The sequence below is a fragment of the Triturus cristatus genome, chromosome 3_2, assembly GCF_964204655.1.
Source record: "Triturus cristatus chromosome 3_2, aTriCri1.1, whole genome shotgun sequence".
Taxonomy (NCBI): domain Eukaryota; kingdom Metazoa; phylum Chordata; class Amphibia; order Caudata; family Salamandridae; genus Triturus; species Triturus cristatus.
The window spans coordinates 681,022,313-681,048,320 of record NC_140584.1 but is presented as its reverse complement, the minus strand read 5'-3'; the positions used below and the strand labels follow the sequence as shown (position 1 = coordinate 681,048,320).

Sequence of the window (26,008 nt, the reverse complement as noted above, 5' to 3'; positions counted from 1 at the left end):
CCCCAACTTAGGGGACGATGACCGGTGCCATCCAAAGCAACGGCAGCAACCTCCAATGTGTGCCCGATCCGCACCAGCAGCGCGAGTGCCGCAGGTTTCCAGCCAGTGGCAAGCCTCATCACGCAAGTTGAAAAAGTGTGTGGAACCGCTTGTGACCACACAGAGATGCGCCGGGAACAGCAGCGAGTATTTCAGCTCTAATTCGTGGAGGCGTCGCTTCACCACGAGAAGGGTGCTGCATTGACGTTGGGCTGTGATGGTATAGTCAAGAGCATTACATGTGCATTGTCCACCTTTATCTCCGGAAGTTTTCGGGTCACGCACAGGTTTGAATCACAGAAATGCTGTAACCAGAGTTCTGCTGGAGGAGGGTTGGATCTAGGCGTGGCCTTTCTCGCCAGGACTCTGTGCAGCCGTTCAGTAGTGAAGTACTGCGAGAAGGTGTGTGGGGGAAGCGTATTCCACAGCCACTGCTCCAGGTATTGCACAGCGTCTCAGCACCCACAATCCTAACATTGTTTTACCCTCAATCTTCCCTCAATGTCTTCAGCCCTCCACTCCAGTGCCTGTACTTAAGAGTGCGCATGTTGCGCTTGTGGTTGCAGGTCAGCAAGATTCCGATGATCCGCGTGCAGCAGTGTGAGATCCGTAGCCACAGTAGACAGGACCATTGCACATTGTTAATATTTGGTTCCCTTGGTTTTGTTTTTGGGCATAAGTTTTGGTCCTGTGTTATTTGTTATGCATCTATTCTAAGGTAAGGAATCAGCGGATAGAAGTATCCATCAGGAGAACAAGTTACTTTTGGTAACTCTTTCTGGTGGATATTCTGTGTACCAGCAGATTCCTCACTGCCCTCCAACTTTCCTGTTCTGAGTGGTCCATTTTTAACCTGTGAAAATGTCCCTAGTTATTACTTACCACACTTGTACCAACAATTGTTGCACAGTCCGTTTCTGAGCGAGCAGAGAGAGTCATACAGGAATTTGATGTTGGCTAGCAGGGTTGGCGCTTACATGCAGCTCTACTATGTCACTTCTGGGACGGTATGGAACCAGTGTGGAGCTGCACGGCGTCTTCTAGTGCAGCAATGCCGAAGCATTGCTCAGAAAGTTTTCACTTCCAGTCTGGCACCTGGGTAGTATTCTAAGAGAAAAATCTGCAGTTAAATAGTGTATCCACCAGAAAGAGCGCTACCAGTGATCATAGAGTTTATAGCTTAACAGCTCTGCCCCTACTTATACCCTGGTATGAAAATACAATCTAAGGTATCCTGATGCATTGGGTTTTAAGGTAGGTATCACACGACATCTTGACACCATAAACCTCTTCGTCAAAGTAAAATAATGTGCACCATTGCCCAACATTAGATGACCGATGTCTGCACAGAACCTACAGCACTACAAGCTACAAACTGAATATTACAGGTAAGTAGCATTTTTTTCTTGTGCGTAGTACCCACTTTTATTTGAATCTTTTTGTAAAGCGCTTCAAGATCCTCCCTCTTAAGGACATTTTTCATCTGGTGCTGGTAATTTGTGGTGAGAACTATTCCATGTGAGGGGTAGCGTTGTAAGTGAGTAACTTTCTAAAATAATGCCTTCACCGTGCTTGTTTGTTGTGTGCTTTTTTTGGAAAATGATTACTGTTTTCTTTGCCAAAATGTTCCCTAATGTTTTTTGTTGACATTTTTTCAGCTGTCGACAGTGTGTTGAAGAGAATGACTATTATTGGCGTTATACTATCATTCCGTTCACTAGCACAAGAAGCACTTAGAGATGTAAGACACATGTTTGCTTTCATTTTGAAATTTGAGTTTTGGTGATTTTGTATGAATGAACATATGCATGTAATATATTTGTTATTGGTGGCTCTCTGTGAGCACCACTATCTTCCATACCAGATCCTAACCAGATCCTACATCTGGTTATTAAATGCTAGTATGTAGCAACAGTGGATAACAAAAGTTGCTTCCCCACCGTTGCTACCTTATAAATACATTCCAGTGTGTTCTCACAGAGCTCCGTGAATACAGAGCTGGTTCTAGTACTGCTTTGGGAGGGGTGAAAAGGCACAGGAGGTGAGAAGGTGAGGCCTAGCAGGGGGCAAGGTTTTTTAATTTTATATTTTGGAATGGAGGAGAGACCATGTTTGGTGTGACTCCCCCATTAGTATTCTGCCACTGCATAGCAGTTAAAAGCAGGGGCAGATGACATTTGGGCCACACATAACATAAAATTAGAGATGGGTAAAACTGAATAATGGAGATGCTTTTCACCTCTGAGTTCTAAGTGACATCCGATACAACTCAAGCTTTGCTTTCATTGTCTATTTGACATTTTCCTTAATCACCGTTACCCATCTATAAATTCTATATGTCTAAAATGGTATACTACAACATACATTTTCTATTAAATGTTTGCTTTTATGCATATTTTTCATGAGATCGTTTTTTAGTAGTTCAAGCTTGGATTATTGGTAACTGCACTCTCAAATTATTTTTTTTATCAATTGTGAATGCTTTTTTCAAGGATCTGTAATTGAGCACACAACCAATGGACAGAAGTGAATGGACAAGAGAAAGAACTGTACTGAAAGATTTAGTCGCATCAAGACTTCATCCTAGACCAAATGTTATTCCCCTAAAACTAATTGAAAACATTTGCAAGCCTGTGCTTTCCTAGTAAATGCTTAGTTCCTAAGAGCTGAAAACCTATGGATGGCTTGGGTCCATATGCAAACCAGTTCCTAATAGCAACAGAATGCTCTCATGAGAATCTGATACACCTGACTGTACAAACACTTTCTATGCCACTATTTTACTTTTTTCCCAACAAAAAGTCTGGGCTTTCGCAACATTCACTGTTAATGTGGTACTCTCTGCACAGTTAGCTATCAAAAAATAACTTTGCTTGCTGAGTCTCAAAACAATCACCAAAGATTAACACTTAGACCTCAGCAACTTTATTGTTTTTCAAAGAGGGTCTATTTTCCCATTTTCCATTTGTCTTGAAGGGCTGCCATTACAGCCACTGATGGGTTTGATGTACCTGTGTAGTCTGAAGGTGCACATATAGATTTTTGACCCACGCTGAGCCCCTTTAGTTATCAAGATTGACATTTGCTATTAACATATTCAGCATTTGTACTCGTGCCCTACTCCTTCTCGCTCTCTTATCCCTCTCTTAACATTAGCTGCCCACCTGACATTCTAGACTGATTTTTATTTATTGACTCCAACTATGCCTTCACATAGGCTGTTAGTACTCAGTAAATACCTTTTGTTAAGTAGGTCTTTAGACTTTTCACGAGGAGCATGCCTGATCTCAATTTTCTCTTTTTTACCTTCTGCTCCAACAAAGCGTATGGCAGTTGTCATCTATTTTCCTTCTACTGTAGCCAATTTATTTTGTTTATGTTGTACCTCAATTGAGGCCATTAATGGGCAGTGTTAGAGACTGCATCCCCCATCTGTGGGTCACTTCAGATGTCACTTTTCTCCATCTGGCTAAAATGAACATAAGTTTGAGAACATAACTGAGTGAACTGCTCTCTTGTAAACTCTGCTTGTCTGGGAAGAAGAAACACACTGCAGCAGAGATTGTTTTCTGGTTGATGGGTGTTTTCTTGTGGAAAATCCCCATGGTCTTGCGGATGCCAGCAAGTGCTACAAGTGCTACACTTATATACTGCTTGGAGCCATAAAGGTCAAGCGTAGCCACCCACCCAAAGTTTTTTTGAGTTTAAAATGCTTTATTGAGATGAAATACCAAGTAAAACATCAGTATACATTGTACAAACAAAGTTCAAGTATAAACAATACCAAGAATTGAAATAACAAAATTAGGACTAAATTTAGAAATATATGCTGGAAACCAATTTGAATCTTCTAAAACTATACTTAGAAAAGTGCAATTTATTGTCTAATAAGGAAGGGAAGAAAAAGAAGGAAGGAAAGAAAGAAAGATACAATCTTACTGATCAAAAAGGACTTGCTATGGTTACCACTCACCACATTTCTTTCCAGGTTTCCGCTTGATTTCTGCATCACAAACCCACCCAAAGTTTTATTAACCTTTCAGATACAACCATCACAACTTAGCACAGAAAGAGCGTACACTTCACATCAGACTTGAAGCAAGATTTACAGACAGCTTAACGGAAAGAAGGAAAACACATTCAGGCATACTGCGAATCGAAGACAGCATGTGGCTGCCAGCGTGGTCGGTACCAGCCTGAGGGCCCAGGAGAGGGGCTATGAATTAAAGCCAGGGTGGAGTAGCATGCAAACCCCCTCCCCTCCCACACCTCCCTGGCTGTGCCGCCATGCACTGTATAAAAGGTGCCCATATGTCCTTTGGTCTGCTGCAAGCCGACGTAAGAGCCCGTAGTCCTCTAGGTACTCCTGGCAGAACGTGACGTCAGTCAGCCATTCACCATCAGTGGGCACCATCGCACAACCCCAATGCATCGTAATCTGTCTCATGGCTAGGAGTAACAATAATGCAGTGAGCCCGCGGACTTTAGCAAGAACATGTTTTACATAGCTGAGTCGGAATATTATGGGCTATTGGGGCAGCACATGCATTGTGATGTCTGCGATTACATCATAAACCTGGTCCCAATATTCTGCTATGTGCGGCTAATGCCAAGTAAAGTAAACTGGCCCCCTCTTCCACACGCACAAGTATCCCTACGAAGGCCTATGCGAGGCAACTGGAGAGGCATGTGATAAAGGCGTTGCAGATACTGAAGATGTATGAGGCGGAGTCTTTAGTTGGGAAAAAGTGTCTCTCATATGGGAGCCACAGTATTTCAACCGCTGCTCAGTAATGTATTTGCCTAGCTTTTCCTCTCGCACCCTGGTCACTATCAACGGGGCTGTGGTCTGCATGGTAGTAGATAAGCATGAATCAGTCGGCCAGGGAAGGCGGATGTAGTAAGCTGGTCAAGTGCTCAGAGACTGCAGGACGCCTGAGGGAAGGTGGAGTGTTTGTGTTTACAGGCATTGCGCAGCCTGTAGTACAAGATGTCTGGCATTGCGCACTTGTAGCTGAATAAAGGAGTCATCAGGATAGAGATCCCCTTGTACTTGTATTTCCATGTGATGTAGATGGTCACAGACTCGCCCATCCAGTGTGAGGAGCAGAGCCGGTTTTCTGGCCAGGGGGATCTCCACCGAATACAGAAAAGGCAAGTGGGCCCTACGACTGAGTCTATCCCATGCACCAGTGGTGTTTGCCACAGTATCCAAATTTGCCCTGGCATGCTTAACAGGTGTGCACAGGACAGTGTTAAGGTAAGATAGGGCTACAACGTTGGTTTACACAGCTGTATATTGAGCATGCAAGACCAGGTGAAATGAGTGAGATCAGGGAAACTGATACCACATGCTCAAAAGGCAGCGTCAGCACCTCTTATGTCAATTTGGGCTGACCTCTACCCCAGACAAGTGTCTCCAGAAGACATCTAAGGCGATTAAAAAAAAAAAAAAAAAAAGTTCTTGTCACTGGTAGAGGGATGTTCACAAAGATGTAGAGAACTTTAGGCAGTATCGCCATTTTTGCTGTGGCCACCTTCCCAGCCAGGGACAGAGCCATCCTAGACCAGCAGGAGACCATGTCCTCCAGCCACGTAACAGTCATACTGCAGTTTTCACACCAGTTTTCCATGTCTCTGCTGATCCAGACTGTCAAAGGGAAATCCGTAGCAAATCTGAGGGTGGCAGGAGTCGAGGAAAAGATCAAGGACTAGGCCCATTTGACCGTAATGCCAGTTAGGCTACCAAAACGAACAAACTTGTGCAAGACTGCAGTCAAGTTGTGGGCAGGGCCTGGGATATAAACCGTGTCAGTCAGTATACATGGAGACAATGAGCCTCCGAAATGTAAGTCAGTCTACGCTCTGCATGATGTTGTCAAAGTCGAGCTGGCAGAGGCTCCATGGCGATCGCGAAGAGCTCTGGGAAGAGAGGGCAATCTTAGTGCTTGCCTCTGCCAACCATGAAAGCTTGCGCTATTAAACCATTTACCCAAACTTGTGCTGGGGGAGATGAGTAGATATGAGTGACCTACTGCAGGAAACTTTGGTTAATTCTGATGCTCTGGAGGTGATAAAACAGGTAAGGCCACTCTAACGAGTAAAAAGCCTTTGTGGCATCTGTAAAGGCTGCCACAGCAGACAAATTGGGATTCAGGATGTGCAGCACTACGAACAGCGTGTGCAGATAATGCCCGGTAGCATGCAACAAGGTACAAATCCTGATTGATCTGGGCACACAATATATGGAAGGAGCGGTAGCAGGCGGTCGGCAAGGATTTTAGCCAGAATTTTGTTGTCGACGTTGATCATAGACAACAGTTGATATAAATCGCAGTTGTCGGGGGCCTTGGCCGGCTTGTTCATTGTGACCAGGAGTGCTCTGTGGTGGGCAGTGGTCCAGTGGTTCTTACTTCCCTGTACAGGGCCAGAAGATGCTACGCCAGCAGCTCAGCCTATCCTTTAAAGAACTGAAAGTTGAGACTGTCCAGTCCTGGGGTCTTACCGCTGGGCATGTTTCGGATGACTCGGATAATAACCTAAGAGTCAAATGAGACGGGGCGCTAGGTGGCGCTGATCCAAGATGGCCGCACTACAGTGAGGCTCCTGCCCGACCGGGCACTTTCATCGTCCTTCATGCCATCCTGACCATACCACGCTTGAAACAAACCCCACCGCTTGGTTCGGGAGAGCCTGCTGATCGCAGCGGTATAAACATCAACGCGCTCCTGCGCGGGTGAGCGGAGCATCCCGCTGCGGCGATCTCGTCCGAGGGCCGCTGCCTGTGTAAGGCCCGTCATCTGCCTGCTGTGCACACTAATCGACCCCCCGGCTTCGGGGCCTGCTCCGGACTGAGGACACTGCTGCCTGCTCCGGACTGCGGGGCTCGAGGGTGAGTGCACCTGCCCTACGATCACTGGCTGACTGCGGGGGGGGAGACTGACCTGGAATTTCTGCGGCCCCTCGCTGGGGAGGTCTGATGCTGTCGCCCTCCCCCCCGAGCTGCGGAGGCCGTGTGGGCCGGAGCGCCTCGTCGCCTGCCTCGCTGGGACCCCGGTGACTCTCGCTGCATCCCATTGCTCCGGGCTGCCCCTGAGCTCTGGGAGAACTGACCGCCCGCCTGCCTTGACCTGGGGCCGGCTGTGGGGACCGGCGGCGATACGGAGCTCCATGCTGGGCTACGCTGAGGCCTGAGACGGACGCCACGCTGCTGCTGCCACCTGGGGGCCCCGCTGCCCGATTGGGGTTCGCTGTCGTCCTCTGTCGCCCTCGAGGTTGGAGGGGGATAGGCGCTTCCCCTGCTGCTGCGACCTTCCCGGTGGGGGCCTACGGATGCGCCTGGACCTGGCCTTGCTCCGGTGGTGGGGAGACTGTGGCGCCTACCACTGACCGCTGCGGCCTCCCTCCCTGGCGTCTGGCGACTGGGCTGCCGCCCCCACTGGGGCCCCTCTGCCGCCTTCGGGTCCCGGCCTTCTCCTCCCGCCGCCCTTGCTGCCTGTGCCGCCCGCGACTTACCTCTTGGCCTGCCACCAGAAATCACTGAGGACAACGCTGGTCGGTCCTGTGCCGTGTGGCTGGGGCGCCGAGGGGCCGGCTCCGCCGCGATCCTGTTCGTCTGGATGGTGGTTGCCCCACTCGCTCCCACGCCCCCACCTCCTTCCCGCGACCCCGCACTGCTCTACACCTTCCTGGTCGCCTGCTGGGGGGACTACTGACCTGGGCTGGAGCCCGGATTGAGGAGTGGGGTCCCTTCGCGCCTCGTCTGATCATCCCTGCTGGTTGGTTTGCGGTCGTCGGGGTGGGCCATGGGTCGCAGCGACAACCGCCAGTCTAAACTACCATTTGAGACCAAGAAGACCCCCGCTCCCCCGCCGATGCCCGGTGCGAGTGGCGGTCCGCGGGCCGCCGAGGCCCCTGATGAAGATTGGAAGTCCCTATTACTTGGCATGAAGCAAAGCCTCTCTACTATTGACTCCAAAATTGACACCATGAATGCCCGGCTGGATGGGGTCGTCGCTAAACTAGATCAACACGACGTCCGGATTCAGGAGGCTGAGGAGCGGATTTCTGCCCTGGAGGACGGCGCCACTTCCGCAGGCAAGCAGATGACTCAAATGGACAGGCTCCTTAAAATAATTGCAGACAAAAACGAGGACCTAGAGGCCAGGTCCCGTCGCAATAACGTTCGCATACTAGGCCTTGTGGAGTCCACCAATACCGGGAAAATGGAGGCCTTCATTGAGAAACTTGTGATCGAATTATTTGGGAGCGACTCCTTCTCCCCCCACCTAATCGTTGAAAGAGCGCACAGGTCCCTGGCTGCCCGCCCTCCTCCTGGGTCCACACCACGGCCCATCATTGCGCGATTCCTGAACTACAGGGATAGGGATGCTGTCCTACGTCACGCACGCGAGTTGGGCACAGTGCGACACGGCAATGCAACGCTCTCCTTCTTCCCTGACTTCACTGCATCTGTACAGGAGTCTCGTCGCAAATTTGCTGTCGTCAAAAAGAAATTACAAGCCCGGGAGATTCCTTATGCCATGCTCTACCCTGCGAAATTGAAAATATCTCACCAAGGCAAACAACTCTTTTTTCTACAGCCGCAGCAGGTGGAGGACTTCCTCAAACAGCATAGGAGGGAGGGGGCTCAAGAGAATGCGGCGTCTTCTCGCTCTGGGTCGCCCTCGCCGCTGGAACAGCAGGACTGATTGCACTTGTGATTGATACATGGTCAAGAGCACAGGCCGCTGCGGAACTTCGCCGATCAGGTTGCTGCATCTCCCTGGTGAGGTAACCTGCTACCATTATGGATGTTTTGAAGTGGTAACTGTTTACTTCGGTGCTCGGTCACCCCCTCTCCGTCCCACACTCAGAGGCCGGATGTGCAGTCTGGGCTCTGGTGGGTGAAAGAAAGGAGTTGGGCGGCAGGTTGGGCGCCCCTAGCTGTGGTCCACCCGATGGGTGAGCCCCTCTGCACCTCCCCCCCTAGTGGGGTAGGGGTTGCTGTCTTACCGTTTTCAGGTTCTGAGTTGGTATTTATGGGGATGGGGAGGGATGGGTGGGATCAATATTCCCGGCCAGTTGGGGTAGCCAGTGTGGGAGGGCATAAGTTACGATGTTGTTACTCTCCAACCACAGAATATTACGTACCAAATGAGCGGAAAAGGGACACTGGGATGGCCCCCCCGGGGGTCCATCTGTGCTGCTACACTGACTGCTTTGTACTGTACCATGCTGTTATTACCTGTAGAGCATTATTAGGCCGAGATCAATGGGGGACGTAGGTGACTCGGGCCCTGTGCAACAATTGCAGCTTGTCTCCTGGAATGTGCGTGGGTTGAGCGATCCGAGGAAGAGGCGACAGGTCTTGGGTTACCTAGAGAGGCATGGAGTTTCTATTGCCATGCTTCAGGAGATGCATCTGCGGCCCGGGGGAGACCCCCTCATTCGCATCACGCTGGGCCGCCTGCAGGGTGTTTTCGTCATACTCAACTTATGCTCGGGGGGTGACTGTGCTGGTGCGGCGCGGGATGGGGTTTATACCGGCGGGAACCAAGGTGGGACCATGTGGCAGATACTGCATGATCTGGGGGAAGATTCACTCTCACACAATACTGTTTGCTTGCTATTATGATCCCAATGTGGATGATCCGACGACTCTTCTGAACATGTGGGGGGAAATACAGACACTGGGCATCTCTCATGTCATCCTGGGAGGCGACTTCAACACCGCCCTTCGGCCGGGGATGGACCGCTCGCATCCTCAGCCGTCTCACTACACTCATACCCAACGCACACTGGTTAACATAACGGACGAGCATCAGCTGACCGATGCCTGGCGACATCTTCACCCCTCGCTCCGGCAGGGCACACACCACTCCGCTGTACACTCCACATGGGCCCGCATCGACTATATATTTTTGTCTGCTGGCATTGCCCCATGGCTGGTTAAGGCGTGCCATCTGGCGCGCACTTTTTCAGATCATTCCCCTGTGTTGCTGTCGCTGCGCGTTCCCATTGATGTGTCCCCATATCTGAATTGGCGCCTCAACCCTGCGCACCTCACCGACTCAGTATTTCTGGCAGAATTGGAGGACGATATAACGGCCTTCTTTAACCGTAATACTGGCACAGCCCCAAATTCACTACCGTATGGGAAGCCTTCAAAGTTACTGTGAGGGGGTTGTGCCTAGCGAAAGGCGGGGGGGTCCTCAAATTCCTTCGCGGGGACGTGCGCAAACGGGAGGCTGAACTGTTGTCATTAGAGAGCGAACAGACGCAACACCCACATGATCGGGGGGTCGCGGCGCGCCTTCGGGAGAAATTGAATGAATATACAGATGCTGCCGCTAAGGAATGCAAGTTCCTGGGGAAGCCTTATGTTGCGCGCTTATATGGCGAGGGCGACAGACCTGGTAAAGCATTGGCTTCGGCGGTGCGGCCCCCTCGTTACCGAAATTATGTGTCCTCTCTGTTGGATGGCCACGGGGTCCCACAGAGGGACACAGCGGCTCAGCTCCGGGTTCTTACTGATCATTACATCGATCTGTACACCTCCCGTAGGACTACTCCGCTGGCACTGCAGGAGTATCTTGATGACACCGCACTGGCCTGGCTGGGCCCATCCCAGCAGAAATGTCTGCATCACGAATTGGAACTTGATGAGATCAAAGACGCGATAATGTCAATGAAGTCGGGCAAAGCGCCGGGCTCGGACGGCTTGCCGATAGACTTTTATAAAGCCTTCATCCATGTCCTGGCCCCTATACTGCAGCAACTGTATTACTCTGCCCTGGAGGAAGGTATACTGCCGGGTACGATGCGCGAAGCCCTCATCACATCTCTATTGAAGCCGGGTAAGCCCCCTGAGCACTGTGACTCGTACAGACCCCTCTCTCTGTTGAACACGGATAGTAAAATACTGGCGAAGGTCCTAGCGACGCGCCTTAACCTATTGATGGAGCGTCTCGTTCTTCCCGACCAGGCTGGGCTCGTCCCGAATCGGGCGACTTCCCATAACCTGCGCACCCTTCAGGCCGTGATCCAGGACATTGATCCCCGATGCGAGGCCGCGGCGGTTTTCCTGGACGCCACCAAGGCATTCGACTCCCTTGAGTCCGATTACCTACTGGCCTTGTTGGAACGGATGGGACTACCCTACAACTTCCTGGACTGGATCCGGCTGTTGTACTGCCGACCTCAGGCGACGGTCCTGCTCAATGGGTCCCGCTCTGCCCCCTTTGTTATTCACGGGGGCACCCGCCAGGGATGCCCTCTCTCTCCGGTCCTGTTCGCCCTCGCTATAGAGCCGCTTGCTGCCAAACTTCGGCAACACCACAAGCACCGATCCCTTATTTATCCGGAGCGTCAGCTTCTTATTGCGTTATATGCGGACGACATGACGCTGTACGTCCATAAGCCGCAAGAGAATCTTAACCCCTTACTGCGGGAAGTGACTAAATTTGGCGCTATATCGGGCGTACAAATAAACTGGGCGAAGTCTGCCTTATTTCCCCTGACTGACAGTACCGCGCAGTTCCCACTAGATTACCCCCTGGTGTGGGAGGCGGACGAGATCACATACTTGGGGATCAGGGTGAGCAGGAACCGGGAAGCTCTTATTAGAGCGAACTACGGGACTGTCATAGACAAGTTCTCCGAGAAAATCACGCAATGGAACCACCTTCCGCTGTCGATGGCGGGACGCATCTCCTTGATTAAGATGGTAGTACTTCCCAAATTGTTGTATCTCTTTACTAATATACCATACTGCCCAGGGGCACACTTCTTCCGGACCCTTGATTCCCAGCTGTCCCGACTTATATGGGGCGGAAGGCAAGCCAGGTTGGGGTTACGGACGCTTATGCTGCCCTACCACCAGGGTGGGCTTGACGTCCCGAAATTTCGACGGTACTATGATTGCGCCCAAGGCCACTTTGCGGTGTACTGGTTCCACCCCCCCCCCCCTTTATGGCTCACCTGGCAGTGGAGGACGGGTTTATGCGACCCGAGAGACCCTCCGGCTATCTGTACACAACGGCCCGAGTGGAGACCCGCGACCCCACTACGGTGGATTGCACCGTGCTAGCCTGGAAACGCATGGCAGATTGTATGGACGTGGGGTTTCTGTACTCTCCCCGCATGACGCTGGCGCATGACCCCAGATTAAGTGTCACCCGCGAGGAGCTTGGATGCAAGCTGCTTGCGCGGCTAGCGGTCCACACATGGGGCGACCTGTATCACCAGGGGAGCTTTCGCGCTGCGTCCCACTTTTTTGGAGACACTGTCCCATCGATAATGGATACCTTCCTTTACAATCGACTGCGGCAAAATATTAGGGCTATCACGCCTAATTTCCCTGGCGAGCCAGACACTATGGCACCCCTGCACGCCCTGCTCCAGACGCCCGCCCCGACGCATGTCGTTTCGATGTTATATAGGCATGTGCAGGCTGCGCCTTCCCCCCCTTCTCTTAGGGCGCAGACTGACTGGGACAACGATTTGGGTGCCCCAATGTCGGATGCCCAGTGGGAGGAAAGCTGCTGTCACACCACGGCAGTGACAGGCAATGCCCGCCTCCGCTTGGTACATTTTAAGTTCTTACATCGCCTTTACTTCACCCCGACTAAATTGTACCGCTTTGGACTCCGGGATGATGACCGCTGTTTGCGATGCCGTAGGTCGGGAGCGGACTTCATGCACTTGGCGTGGTCGTGTCGGGCGGTGGCGGAGTACTGGGTGGCGGTGTTCGCGGCCCTCTCCGTCATGGTCGGGGTGGACATACCTCCCTGCCCTATGATCGCCCTTCTGGGTCGCTCTTGCCCCACGTTAAAGGTGCATCGAAAATTCTTCCCGTTGGGGCTCTTGTTGGCTAAGCGACATGTTGCGTGTCGGTGGGGGCGAGGGCGAGCGCCCAAGTTCAAGATCTGGTTAGCTACTATGACAACCTGGCAGGAACAACTTCACAGCTATGCTGACATCTTGCCTCACAGATCCCGCCCCAAAGACTTATGGGGTCCCCTCACTGCATACCTCCTGCGCTCCCCGGGCTCTGTGGGGGAGGGGAGGGAATTGCGCGATGACTCGGAAGGGGACGGCCTGCCTGCGGCACGCAGTCCAGCGGCTACCCCCGCGGAGGCCCGCGCCTGAAGCATCTCCTCACCCCACTTGCACCTTCGCCTCTCCACGCATGCTGCGCACAGCGTTTCAGCCTTGCCCTGACTTGCCGCACCCTTTCAATTGTGCTCATACACTACGTGCCGGAGGCTTGAGTTGGGTGGCCGGTAGTCTCATTGCTTCCCCCCTGATTCCCTAGTGGCGCGTGCAGAGTAGCGCTCTAGATAGTAGCACCAAGTTCTAGGTCCCTGCCGAGCGCATCTTATACCCTCCCAGCACCATAGACTGGATGTCCGGGGCGGAGCTGTGCTGCCCCTTGCTCCTAATACATACTACAGTGAGCTTCGCCGTACGGCTGCTCCGCATCGATCAATCCTCCTCGCCACATACTGTGTATGGTGGACGACTCCTGGGAGGGCTTCGCTGTTTGATGTTCTGTGGTTCTTAGGGTGGTTAATACAGATAAATGAAACCTCAACTACCTACTGTTGACTTTACGTGGCTCCGTCACTACGCATCGTAACATACTTGTGCAGTTGTGTCCTTACCCCGCTGCCGGCCCTTACGGGTTGTAGGCGTTTGAGCTGTGTTAATTGATGATCCTAGTTAGACACTGTTCATGGTACACGCTGCTGCATTGACGCTACCGGCCTGTTCACTCAGGTTGTAGGTGAAGAGCTGTGTAATAAATTGAGTAAGACTAATAAAGGTTTTTCCAAAAAAAAAAAGTCAAATGAGACGTACTACTTGTATGGCACCAAGATATTCTCTTACAGCTTTCGGTGCCATTAGGATAGAAGGTTCAAAGAGGTTTGCATAGTATTGTGTGACCACGCACATCAACTCCAGGGTGAAATAGCAGTGTTCGCTGCCAGCATCCGAGACTTAGGGAGTCCCACACGATGCCTGGTGCAGAGACGCAAGCGTTTTCCATTTCTGTATCTATGAGCTGCAACTTCTTTATGTAAGCAGCGGGTTTCTCTCTCAGCATCCTTCTGGTAGGCAGAAAGTTTAGTACGTGTCAGCGCCAGGAGTTGTGGGTCATTAATAGTAAAGTAACCATGTTCTAGAATGCAAATCTCATGATCAAGACATTCTAGTTAAGCTCTGCTGGCGTGCAGCATCCCCATCTGTTTGGACAAGCCGATTTCCACCCCCCCCCCCCAACACCACCACCACCACCAGATATTGGCCTTAAATGCCTCCCACAACACACCTGAAGATTGCTTCGAGTGAATATTGTGCAGGAAGTGTTCGACAATTGCATCTCTGATCCAGAGTGGAAGGCCTGGTCACCTCGAGCGTTCGGGGAGAAGTATCCATGACAATGCCTGGTCCCCAGCCTCAGCCATAGATAACCGTAGGACATTTGAGGCGTGTTCAAAATGCGTGCATGACACATTTTCCGCACCCTGTGCCTGGCACCTAACATTATTCGATAGTAGACAATAATCATTTTGCGACCAAGAATTATGTGAGGTTGAGATCCTGGTGCTCTCCAGGCCCCTCCAGGTGTCGCACCTGCTATATATTGATCAAGTTATGATTGGAGATTATTGTGCGTAGCTGCGCATCCGCATGTGGGTCAGGTTGGCGGCCGACTCAGGACATATCCCTGTCGGGGCAGAGGATCACATTAAAATCTCCACCCCAAAGTATCATTAAGCAGCCCAGCACCCAATGCCACAAACACAAGGGGAAGACTGGGCTCTCCACATTTCGGCAATAGTCACATACCAGGCTGACTGCCTTACTTTCCAATTTAGCATGCAAAATGAAATAACGGCCTTCAACATCCCACACCTCAGCAAGTGTGCGCCATTGCAGCCCCTTTCAAAAGCACTATTGCCACTCCCCTTGGTTAGGATCATCCACAGTTACAGTGATTCCCAGGAAGGCTGCGCCCCACAAGGTCACAGAAGATGGGGGACCTGGGGCACTAGTTGGGCAGGCGGTTCTTGGCAGTCTTTGACAGGGAATCAAGGATCAACATTCCATAAGTAAATATTCTCTCAGCCGATGGGCTGAGGATCCAGTCCATCGGTTTGTGATGTTCAGTGGATCCACCACTACAACCAAATTAGGTCACTATAGTTACTGCATCTGTCTGGGGCTATTTTGCCGAAGGTACGTACGCTACCCTCACCTCTATTCAGGAGCAGGGAGGCTGCCGCGTCCGTCCAGCTGGATCCACTAAACACATGAAACTCTGGGTTCTTTTGGCTTTCACTTGTTGCAGTAGCTGTTTTTTCTTTGGATCCTGACGAAGACCTGGATACTTTTAGAGGTCACCAATGGCCGAAACATGTTGATCCCTTTGATGTAGCTGTCTTGAATCTTGAGTCTCCTCATTCAGCTTATTGTTGTTTTTAATCCTGTCGTAGGGTAGCTAAATAAAGCTTCGCTGACTAGCTCTATAGGCCGTTTAATCTCACATTCACGTTAGCACTGCACTTTCCATCCATCCATCCATCCACCCACACGCCAAGCTCACATAGGGTTTTTGTACAACCCCTGTGCTCAATCATCCCTGAGCTCCACCCTCGTAGAGAGGGGGTTGTAGCCCGCGTTAGGACTAGGTTCCTATCGTGAGGAGGCACCCCTATGATGAAGCATGACACCAATGGTGTGTGAGGGGAGTCATCCTTAAAAGGGATACTTTCCCCTGATCAGTTGGTTTCCTTTCTAGTGTGAGTTCTGTGTATCACATTCGAATATTTTCAAATACCTTGGACCTGTGGGCTCTTTTGTGAGATGAGGAAATCACATCAGACAAGTGAGCTTTAGCGATGTGGGTCACCACGGCTACTGCCTAGGGCTGCTCACACCTCATCCTTGCATCCCATTTTATAACCATAGAGCAGAGAACATCTCAAACACTCCTTCAATAAGGGGCCATGTAACCAGTGGTCCTCATCAGAAGAGCAAAGGGATTTACTCGCTGTACTCACTCCTCCTCAAGAAGTATGTCTCCCACAGGCCCATCCTGGACCTCAGGCTCCTGAACCAGTATTTCCTCTACAAACACTTCTCACCCACGCTGTACATTGTGCAGATCAGTGTTTGTCTGCACATCAGTGAGCCGATTATCCATGTCTAAACTTGGCCCTTCTTGTGTGAAACTTAAATGTGATATAGATATATATTTTTGACTTACGGTTTTGTTTTTCATTTTCTCGTAGGTCTTATCCTGCCACATTCCTTTCCTTGTCAGTTCAGTTGAAGATTTCAAGGATCACATTCCAAGAGAGACTGATATGAAGGTAATGTTTCATTTGTAAACAGAAAGTGGTTAGTCTCAGTCTGATTTTATTTCCTTCTGAGTTTGATAATAAAATAAGGTTTGGTGGTTGTAGGACTTGGCCTTTTTGGCTAAAGTTCCCTAAATATTTTTACTTTCCCCCTAGACCGTTTTCCTGACATAGAGTTGCCAATTTAGATGCTTTTGTTACTTTGCCACTGCTGATCAGTGTCAAAGTACAAGTGTTCCCTGTGTAAAGTGTAATGGTAATTGATTGGCTATGATTAGTATGTTTGCCTTACTAGTCCCTAGTGATGTGCAGTGTGTGTGCCAGGGCTAGTAATGCAAAGGTACGCGGAGAAGGGAACTCAGGCCTGCAGTGTAGGGCCTGCGCGCAGTTTGCTAAATTAGCAAGTTGTCCTGACAAGTGCAACCACTTGTCAGGCCTTACTTCCCCTTTTGCATACACAGTGGGCACCCCTGTGGTAGATCCCGGGTAACCCCTGGGCAGGGTGCAGTGTAAGTAAAAGACAGGACATATACTGAGGTGCATGCTACGTCCTGACAGTGAAAAACACTCCATTTCGTTTTTCAGTGGTGAAAGGCCATCCTGCCCATAGGACAGAATGGGGGAGGCTGGGTATTGTTTGTTAGCCTAGTTTCCCATAGGTTTAAAATGGAGAGGTGAAGTTTAGTATGTATGAACTCAGTGTCATAACGCATCTTTCTACAAAAGTGTTTTTTTCACTGTGTGTTCAGAAGCCACTCTTTTAGAAAGTGGCTGAGTTTTGTGCTTTAAGCACTTCTGTGTGTCTCTGCTGAATGTGGATTGACTGTCTGGATCTGAGAGGTGAGAGGAGCTGGGGGAGGTCTTGACCCAGGGAGGGGTTGAGATGGCACCAGGCTGACCAGCATCTGTAGAGTAGGGGGAGGAGAAGCCCGGGAGGGGAAGAGGCCTGGGTTGCTGCTATAAAACAATTGACCCGTCTCCTGCTGAGTGATTAAGGATCCAGACCACCAGTATCAAAGGGAGAAAGGTGACACTGGGAAGGAGACACCCAGAACTGATTTAGGCAGGGGTCAGGGACCCCTGAGCACAACAAACTTCAAAGACATTTAGGGGTATAACTATGAGAGCTGAGACCCCTGAAAGTTGGAATAGAAATGGATTGAAACTGAAAAGGCTTTGACCCATTTTGTGGTCAAGAGGAACCTCTGCTAAGGAAGGAACAACTGAAGGGACTGCTGGGGAAGGACCGACCCTTGCTTCGTGATCTGGGTCTGGTCTGCAGTTTACTGTTTGAACCAAGGAAGAGGCTGTGGGACTGTGCTTTGTGCGCTGGGTCCCCCTGCTTGAAGAAGACTGTGCTTTGTGCTGTCTTGTTACCCCAAGGGCCCGAGGTGAGCTGGCTCCCTGTTTGGAAACACAGGAACATAAAAGTTTCCGGAGGAGTTTCAAGCGACGCGGTGGGCACGTGTTGTGGCAGCTTGAGACCTTCGGTAGGTGTGCCCTGTGATCTTGGACACACGGAGGAGAAGTGAGACTCTGACGCGCTGGGTGCGTGTCGAGGTGCACCGCAGGCATTGAAGAGCGCCTGGTCGGCGAGTGCATCGGAGGAGAAGTGAGACTGACGCGCAGGGTGCGTGTCGTGGTGCACGGGAGGCGTTGATGAAGAGCACCTAGTCAACGTGTGCATCGGAGGTGAAGGGAGTCTCAGACGTGCAGGAGGCGTTGGTGAGGAGCGCCTGGTCAACGTGTGCATCGGAAGTGGAGTGAGTCTCGGACGCACAGGGTGCGTGTCGGGGTGCACCGGAGGCGATGAAGAGCGCCTGGTCATCGAGTGCACCGGAGGAGAAGTGAGGCTCAGACACGGTGAGCGTGTCGTGGTGCGGCCGGAGGCTTTGGTGAAGAGCGCCTGGATATCGGGGCACCGGAGTTGGAGTAAGTCTCAGTGAAGCAGTGTGCGTGCTTTGGTGCAACCTGGGACTGTGGAGGTGATCGGCTGATCATTCTGTGCACCAGAAGAAAGTGAGTCTCTGCAGCGCAGTGTGCGTGTCTTAGTGCCAACTGAGACCGCAGGAAGGAGTGCCTGGTGAACGTGCACTCTGAGTCGACGTGAAGTCCCATCAGCGTTGTGTGTGGCTTCGTGCCAGAGGAGACCCGGAGGGTGCTGTGGTGAACGTACACCCGGAGTAACGTAATCTCAGAGGCATGGGGTACGTGTGCCCTGCGGCCGCCTGAGACCTTCCTAAAAGTCATGGCCCGGACCGGTTGCGCCGGAGGAGCTGAGTTTCCAGGCCGATCCGCTGAGGCCAATTGAGAAAGTTCTGCACGTAAGGCCCAGTTCGCTGAAGGAGGAGAGGAGAGTGGGTCCCGCCCCCAGGTAACGTAGATTACTACCTCGGCTTGGTGCGGGCTCGGAGGGACACTCTTTCGGCCTCTCATTCCTTCGGCTCAGATTGGGGCCCGTACTGACCAAAGGAGTGGCAGTACTGGGGCCAGAGTGAAAAGCTGTACTATGTCATCATTGATACGTGTGGGAGGCAAGTGTTATTGAAGCGGCCGATTGTCGTAATACACATTGCCAATATTGCTGCTAACGAACTGCCGTACTGTCTTATGACGCCTGACATTATTTCTGCATAACGTAGTACACGATTGTAGCTCTACGCATTGCAGTATTTCTCCATTGCAAAGTACAGGATTGCAGTGGCCCGCGTTGCATTATTCCTTCATTGCAAAGTACATGATTGTAACTACGCATTGCATTATTCTTTAATTGCGAAGTACATGATTGTAGCAGTGCGCATTGCATTATTTCTTCATTGCAAAGTACGTGATTGGGGTTTGACTCATTGCCTTATTCCATCATTGCGCAGTACATGATTGTAGCGGTGTGCATTGCATTGTTTCTCCCATTGCAAGGTACCGGGGTGTATCATTACGCATTGTATTATTTCTCCTTTGCCAAGCACAGGATTGTATCGTTACGCAGTGCACTGTTGTTATTCCATTGCAACGTGTGTGATTCTAGCATTATGACCAACATAGCATTTGGAAAGCAGTGGTTGGGATTTGAACCTACCAGCCAGCCGGAACGAATATTACCCTTTATTATATGTTGGCTGTTGTATTGTGTGGTCTGTTCGTATATCTTTTTACATAAAGTTTATACTCGTTTTATCAAACTCGTATGGAGTCCATTTGTGGTGTCACCAGCGGGTTGCTGTGAGTGTGGTTGCACATACTGTACACTTGTGCCTTGGAAATAGGCCTGGCTGCTCGTGCCAAGCTACTAAGGGGGTGAACAGGGCTATCTCAAACGGTGTTCTTTCTTGGCCTAACGTTGAGTGAGGAGTCCCTGGTCTCGCATTTGGTGACAGTGGTGCGGGACTGGGACTCCGGCTTCCAACAGTGTTGCATATGGTATTTCTGATACTTTTCATTAGCTTATATCCCCGTTTGATTGTATTCACTGTTAACACATGGGCGATAGAGAGAAGCAGAGATAGTGTGACCTTGCCACAGAGATATTAGATTATTTGTTATTTTTAAACCTTTGCTTAAATAAGGCTGTCGATGAATCCTGTGTGTTTTGATAGGCAGTTATCATATCCCGTTTTCTGATGGAGGCTTATAACTGCAAATTCCTTCCCTTTAGACTATCTTCAGGCCCCACACTAGATCCAGAAATCCCAGCAGGTAACATAGTGTGACTGCATCGACTCCGCTCTACCCTGAAAGTTACTGGAGCCTCATAAAGACTATACTCAAGCGCTGACATCAGTTTCTTTCATTCTGTGCCTTCGGACACTGATTCGGAGTTAGCTCCTTCTTTTTCCCATCATTTGAGTTTTTCTCTAAACATTTCTTTCCAGTGTGCAAGAGAATATGCCCCCTCCTGTCCAGGATTTACATCTTGGAGTGACTGTTGCAAAAAAACGTCTGTGACGGATCTACCCAAGGTGTGTTTCTGGTGTTTGGGGTCAGGCCATGACTTAGTTGTGGAAGCAGTGTGTCTTGATGCATCCAAAGGCGATCTGGGACTGCGAGGCCAAGCTGTACATTGCCGAGCATCAAAGAAAGTTGTGTAAGGGCCACTCTCGCTTGAAGTCAAGGACATTGTCTCTTTCCCTCTCTTAGGGCTGGTCCTGTGGCAGGTAGTTGTTGCCGTTTGGGTAAGTTAACAACCAAAAAGAAGCACAGGTTGTCCAAATTATCTTGTCCCAGCCTCACCACTCTCCATCTGAGAAGACGCATGGGTGTCATGGTGCCCCACAGTCTCGCTCTTGGTCACTAATGAGAACCCACTTTTGCAGCACAAATTTCTGAGTCCGTCTTCGACGCCACAACAGATTGCGGCATTTATGGAGGCCATGCTCTGCATCTTTGGCTCCTTTTTCGTCTCCCTCTGGCTCTCCTTCGGACTCCTATGGATCTACGGAGGCCTCCTTCAGGTTACTGCCAGTGAGTACTTCCTCTGTGCCTCCTGGGCCCTCTTCGGGTTCAGCACTACCTTCGGAGCAGACTTCATGTCTGACCCCATGATCTTTACCAGGCACTCTAGTCCTTTTGAGGTCAGGGTATGGGGTCCAGCAGGGGCAGCCTGATCATCTCCGGCAGCAGCATCCAAATCATTTTAGTTTTTCTTTAGCGACACACATTCACTTCTTTTCCCCATGGATGGCATACAATAACATTTGACAAGTGGGTCCTGCAGATTGCACAACAGGCTTATGCCATGTCACTTGTTCCTTTTGCTGCAGGAATTTCAGGCTCTTTTGGAGAAAGGAACCATAGAGAGGCTCCCAGCCTTGGAGATGAGAACTGAGTGTTATTTCTCTTATTTCCAAGTGCCGAAAAAGGGTTGAGACCTTTGCCCTATTTTAGATCTGAAACAACTATTTTCATCCTCCAGAAGGACAAATTCAGGATGTTTGCACTGGTCCAGTTTCTATCTGCCCTGGATCTAGAAGACTGGAAGGTGGTGCTGGACCTGCAGGTTGAGTATTTCCAGTATCCAACAGATCCACAGGTGCTTTCAGTTTGCAGTGCTCCTTTTCGGCCTCACCAGTGCCCCTCCGGTGTTCATGAAGGTGATGGCAGCGGTCATAACGTGCCTTCAGAGGTTTGTGATACCAGTCGACTGGTGAAGGATATCAGATGACTGGTGAAGGCAGTCTTGCCACAGTTAGTTGTGGAGAACCTCCAGACATCGGCAAACATTCTTACATCAATAAGGTTCATTAAGAAAGTGCTGATGTCACACCAGACTGATTTGCAGAGGTTCCCTTCCAGCTGAGCCTTCTTGGATATGGTGCACTTTCAGTCCTTCCTTCAAGAACGATGAGTCTAGGACATTTGGACTATGATCCTGATGCTCCAGTCTCAATCTGGGTCTCGAGGATGATGGCTCTGACATGTTTTGGCCTACAGGCTACCTGTATTACGCTCGTCGACTGTGATAGGTCTCTGCAATGTGACCTATTGAACTCCATCCAGGTTTCGGAGGAGACCAGAAAAGATCTGCAGTAGCGGCTGCTCAACTGCAATTGGACCAGTAACAAACCCTCTTCCTGCTCAACCCAGAGCTGACTGTGCTGGCCAACATTGTTGGGATGTTGTTTAGAAGAAGTGGAGGTCAAAGAACTCTGGTCACCAGCAGAGATCCACCTCCACATGAACATGCTGGAGTTGTGGTCCATTCGTTAGGCGTTGAGAGCCTTCCTGCAATCTATAAAGGACGGGACTGGTTCAGATCCTCACAGACAGCACCACCACCTTCTGGTATTACAACAAGCAGGTCAAGGTGGGGTCATGAGTCTTAGGCTCTGTGCCTCAGGGCCTGGCTGAATTATCAGGGCATCTCCCTGGTCATACTTCGTCTGGTAGGATCTTTAAACACTAGTGCTGACAAAACACCTACCAAATCATAAATGGGAGCTGCACCCAAAGGTGTGGTGCAGGGATTTTAACAGCAGAGGAGAGAGCCATGGTTCGAGGTCTTTGCCACCACTGGTAATGCTCAATGTTAACACTTTTGCACGTTGGAGTTCCCAAGAAGGCTTTCTCTCTGAGACGCTTTCCACTTAGAGTGGAGTACGGGACTCCTGTATGCCTTCCTGCCGTTACCTCTTCTGCTGTGAGTTCTTAAGATCAAAAACGACCAGTCTCAAGTCATCCTAGGATACCCAGATTGGGCCTAGAGTGTGGTCCCAGAAAGTCTGGGCATAAGCATCTGTCCTTCGATCTGGTTGCCACTTCAGGAGGATCTTCTGTCACAGCAGCAGGGCTGGGTGTTCCACCGGGACCTGCGAAATCTGCACCTCAATGCATGGAGATTGAGCAGTTGTCTGCATTCTATCTATCTCTCAGAGTAGTGGATGTCATCCAGGTGGCTTTCTACTAAATATCTTTACGCCGACTGTGGGACAATTTTATGTCATTGTGTGCCACTTGTAAAATAGACTTGTTACAAAATAAACTGTCTTGTATGTTACTATTTGTTCTGTTTTTGGCCTAGCAAGGACTTCCAGTGGGCACAGGTAAAGCTCTTTTGCTTTTACCAGACCAACAGCCCTTGTGCAAATCATCTGTTGTGATGCATTTGTTCAAAAGTTTGGTCATCATATTTCCTTTTAAACTTTGTGTTGCCACAGTGGGGCCTTAATTTGGTCCTTGCACTCCTTAAGTGTACTCCTTTTGAGCCGTTGCACAGGTGGTCCTATGTCTTCCGACTCTGAAGATTGTCTTTCTCAACAAAAGAAGTCGGGCGAACAGCAGGGTACTCCACAGTCTCAGTCCCGGTCTTCCCTCACCGGACCCAGTTCCTGAGCTGGTCCCGATGCAGTCCAAATTCCTGAGTCCATTGGCGATGCTGCAGCAGATCCAGTCTTTCAAAGAAACAATGCTGAATATCTTTGGTGCCCTACCGGCTCCCAATGGTGCGCCTCTTGGCCCCATGGATCCTCTGGAAGCCACCATTTGGATTTGCAATGACTACTGTGTTCCTGAAGGTGACTGTGCCTCCTGAACACATTGTAGGGTCGATCCTACTCCAGGGCAAACACCTGCTCTGACTCCTCACACAGCTTCCCCATGCATCGTTGATACGGATGAAGAACAAACAGTTCTATCAGACTGAAGAGAATACACACCGAACTCTGATGAAGTTACGCCCTCTGCGACCCCAGCCTTAATCGGTTTCAGACCGAACGCTTCATTTGCCACAACTTTTTTTCTGATCCCGATCCCCACGATGACTGGGATGAAGAATCCCAACTTTATAATGATAACCTATTTATGAATCTCCAGGACACCAGGGACCTTGGCACATCCCCTGATATTGGCCTCAACTCTCCGCCTGTTTTCCCTAGAGGAATCTACTTTGTTTGCCATAATGATCGGCAGGGAAGCAGAAGTCCTTGACTTACAGCTGCTGTCAGTAGAGGTGAACATTCTCACCGAAGGTTTGCAGCCAGGACAGACATCAGTAGAGCCAGTCCTACCCTTCAAAGAGGCAATTATGGACACTCTCTAGTGCACCAGGATGAAGCCAGGATCTTGCCTGTGAAGTAACTGACCAGCTCCTGAGACCCATATTCCTCCTGCAACACTCAACATCTGAGAGTCTTGTAGTTCAGGCCTCAAACGGTAGCATGAACCCAAACTTGTTCCCATCTACTCCGCCGGGCATGAAGTCAAAACAAAGGGATGTATGTGTGACCATCACTTCAAGTTACCTTCTAGGGCGTTAGTCACATGCGTTGTGGTACATGGTGGCTGATATTTTGAAAGCAGTGTGAGATGACCTTATTGCCAAACTTCAACAAATCATTCAGGATGGCCAAGACACAGCGAAATATGTAATTAGGTCAGTCCTATACACAATTGACTGTCTGGGTAGGACAGTTGGTACCAGCATGATGCTTCGGTGCTAGTGGACCACGCCAGATGTGTTCCCTGCAGTGGAATCTGACCACTCAGTGAGCACCGCTCAAAACTAGCTTTTCAGATTCGCTTCCACATCAGCCTGTTTGACTTTAAGAAAGAAACCGATATCTAGGCGCTTGGGTGGCACATATATGCAGCTCCAGTTGTCTTTTCCAGGGCAGATCAGTGCGGCCCAACACCACCTAATGACACGCAGGGACTATGCTGAAAATCTGCCGGATCCAGGCTGGTGTCTGGGGATATTCTAAAGGTGAGGAATCTACAGTTACAGAGAGTATCACCACAAATACTGCTACTGAAAGTGGATAACGTGTTCTTGAAACAGATTTCTATTGGATTTTCAATTTACCTTCAGGTCTTATCTTTACGTTTTCCTATAGGAACTATTTAACTATAGGTAATCTTCATTAGACAGGTCCAACTCTTCCTTGTCACGCTCATTAAGGTTGAATGCATATTCTAGAAACAATCAAATCTGCTTGGAACGTGCCCATTTGACTGATAATGGCTCTTTGATGGGCAACTGAATGAGATTTTGAAAGGCACAAAAAGTAGCTGCATGCTGATAACGTGTTCTTTACAACACCGCCGTTCCATTTGTTTCCTAGAGCTTACCTTTATTGACTTAAGAAATGTCTACACAATGCTGAATGTCATTAGCCTTACCATTATCTTGCCTGCAGTCAGGGGTATTGACTGAGACTAGCACCAAGAAATCTGCAAAAGAACCTTAAAACCCATTGAAAAGGAAGTGGCTAACTTCACACACAGCTACAATGGATGATGCCATGATTTCCACGTGTTGCAGTCTAGTAAATAAGCCAAAACATAAATTAGTTGCTGCTGGTACCCCCGCAGGTGTCTGTGTGCACCATAACTCTCCTCAGGGAATATTGATCCAGCAGATCTGTAGGGTTGTAATGAAGCTTTGTCTACACAGTTTTCCTGGGAATATTGTCTGAACTCTATTGATGGTGCAAAACCTGGTTTGGTCAAGCAGCCATATATCCTGGTGAACGACATAGAGATTTGTAGTGCAACTGTAGAGGAATCTTTCAAAAAAAATTCAAATCTGCTGGGCAGTAGTAGCCACTGAAAATCTGGGATACCTTCGCTCTCTTGTCTTATAGCTTTATTGTCGATTTTCTGTGCCACTTTAGTGAAAGGTAAGATATCAAGTAAATCTTGATTCTTATACTCAAGACTTACTTACCTCTTACACCTACAACATCCTCACTTCTGGTACATTGCTGAAGTGGGGAAGGACTAAGTCTATGGTCTGGAAAACAATTCTTAAGTCCACCTTACAGTGCCTATTTTATATATTGGAAAGGTGCCACTGAAGAAAGTTTATCTGGTAAACTATTGCTTTGTAAGTTGTTCCATCTTTCTTTTAGGTAGCTATGAATGTATATGAGCTGTCATCTGCTGCTGGATTGCCTTGTGAGATTGATCCAGCCTTAGTTGTTGCACTATCCTCTCAAAAGTCAGGTAAGTTTTTGCAGAATATTGCGTGAACTTCTGACTTTCCTATCACCAAGCCCTTTTTACCCTATGTCATTGACATTGAAAATGTGTGTATGCATTTGAAAGTGTGAGCCTTTGTTATTTAAAAATATGTTACTGGCTTTAGATATACCGTCTCCAAAAACATA

General features: G+C 49.6%; 1 protein-coding gene across 1 annotated transcript in view; it reads left to right on the top strand.

Annotated features, from left to right (window-relative positions):
• NCKAP1 (NCK associated protein 1) overlaps positions 1 to 26,008 on the top strand; it is a 487,736-nt gene that overhangs the window by 369,617 nt on the left and 92,111 nt on the right. Inside the window, exons 25-27 of the mRNA XM_085648703.1 lie at positions 1,698 to 1,780; positions 16,341 to 16,421; positions 25,751 to 25,844. Of these exons, the coding sequence (XP_085504829.1) occupies positions 1,698 to 1,780; positions 16,341 to 16,421; positions 25,751 to 25,844 (258 nt within the window). The remainder of the gene's footprint in view (positions 1 to 1,697; positions 1,781 to 16,340; positions 16,422 to 25,750; positions 25,845 to 26,008) is intronic.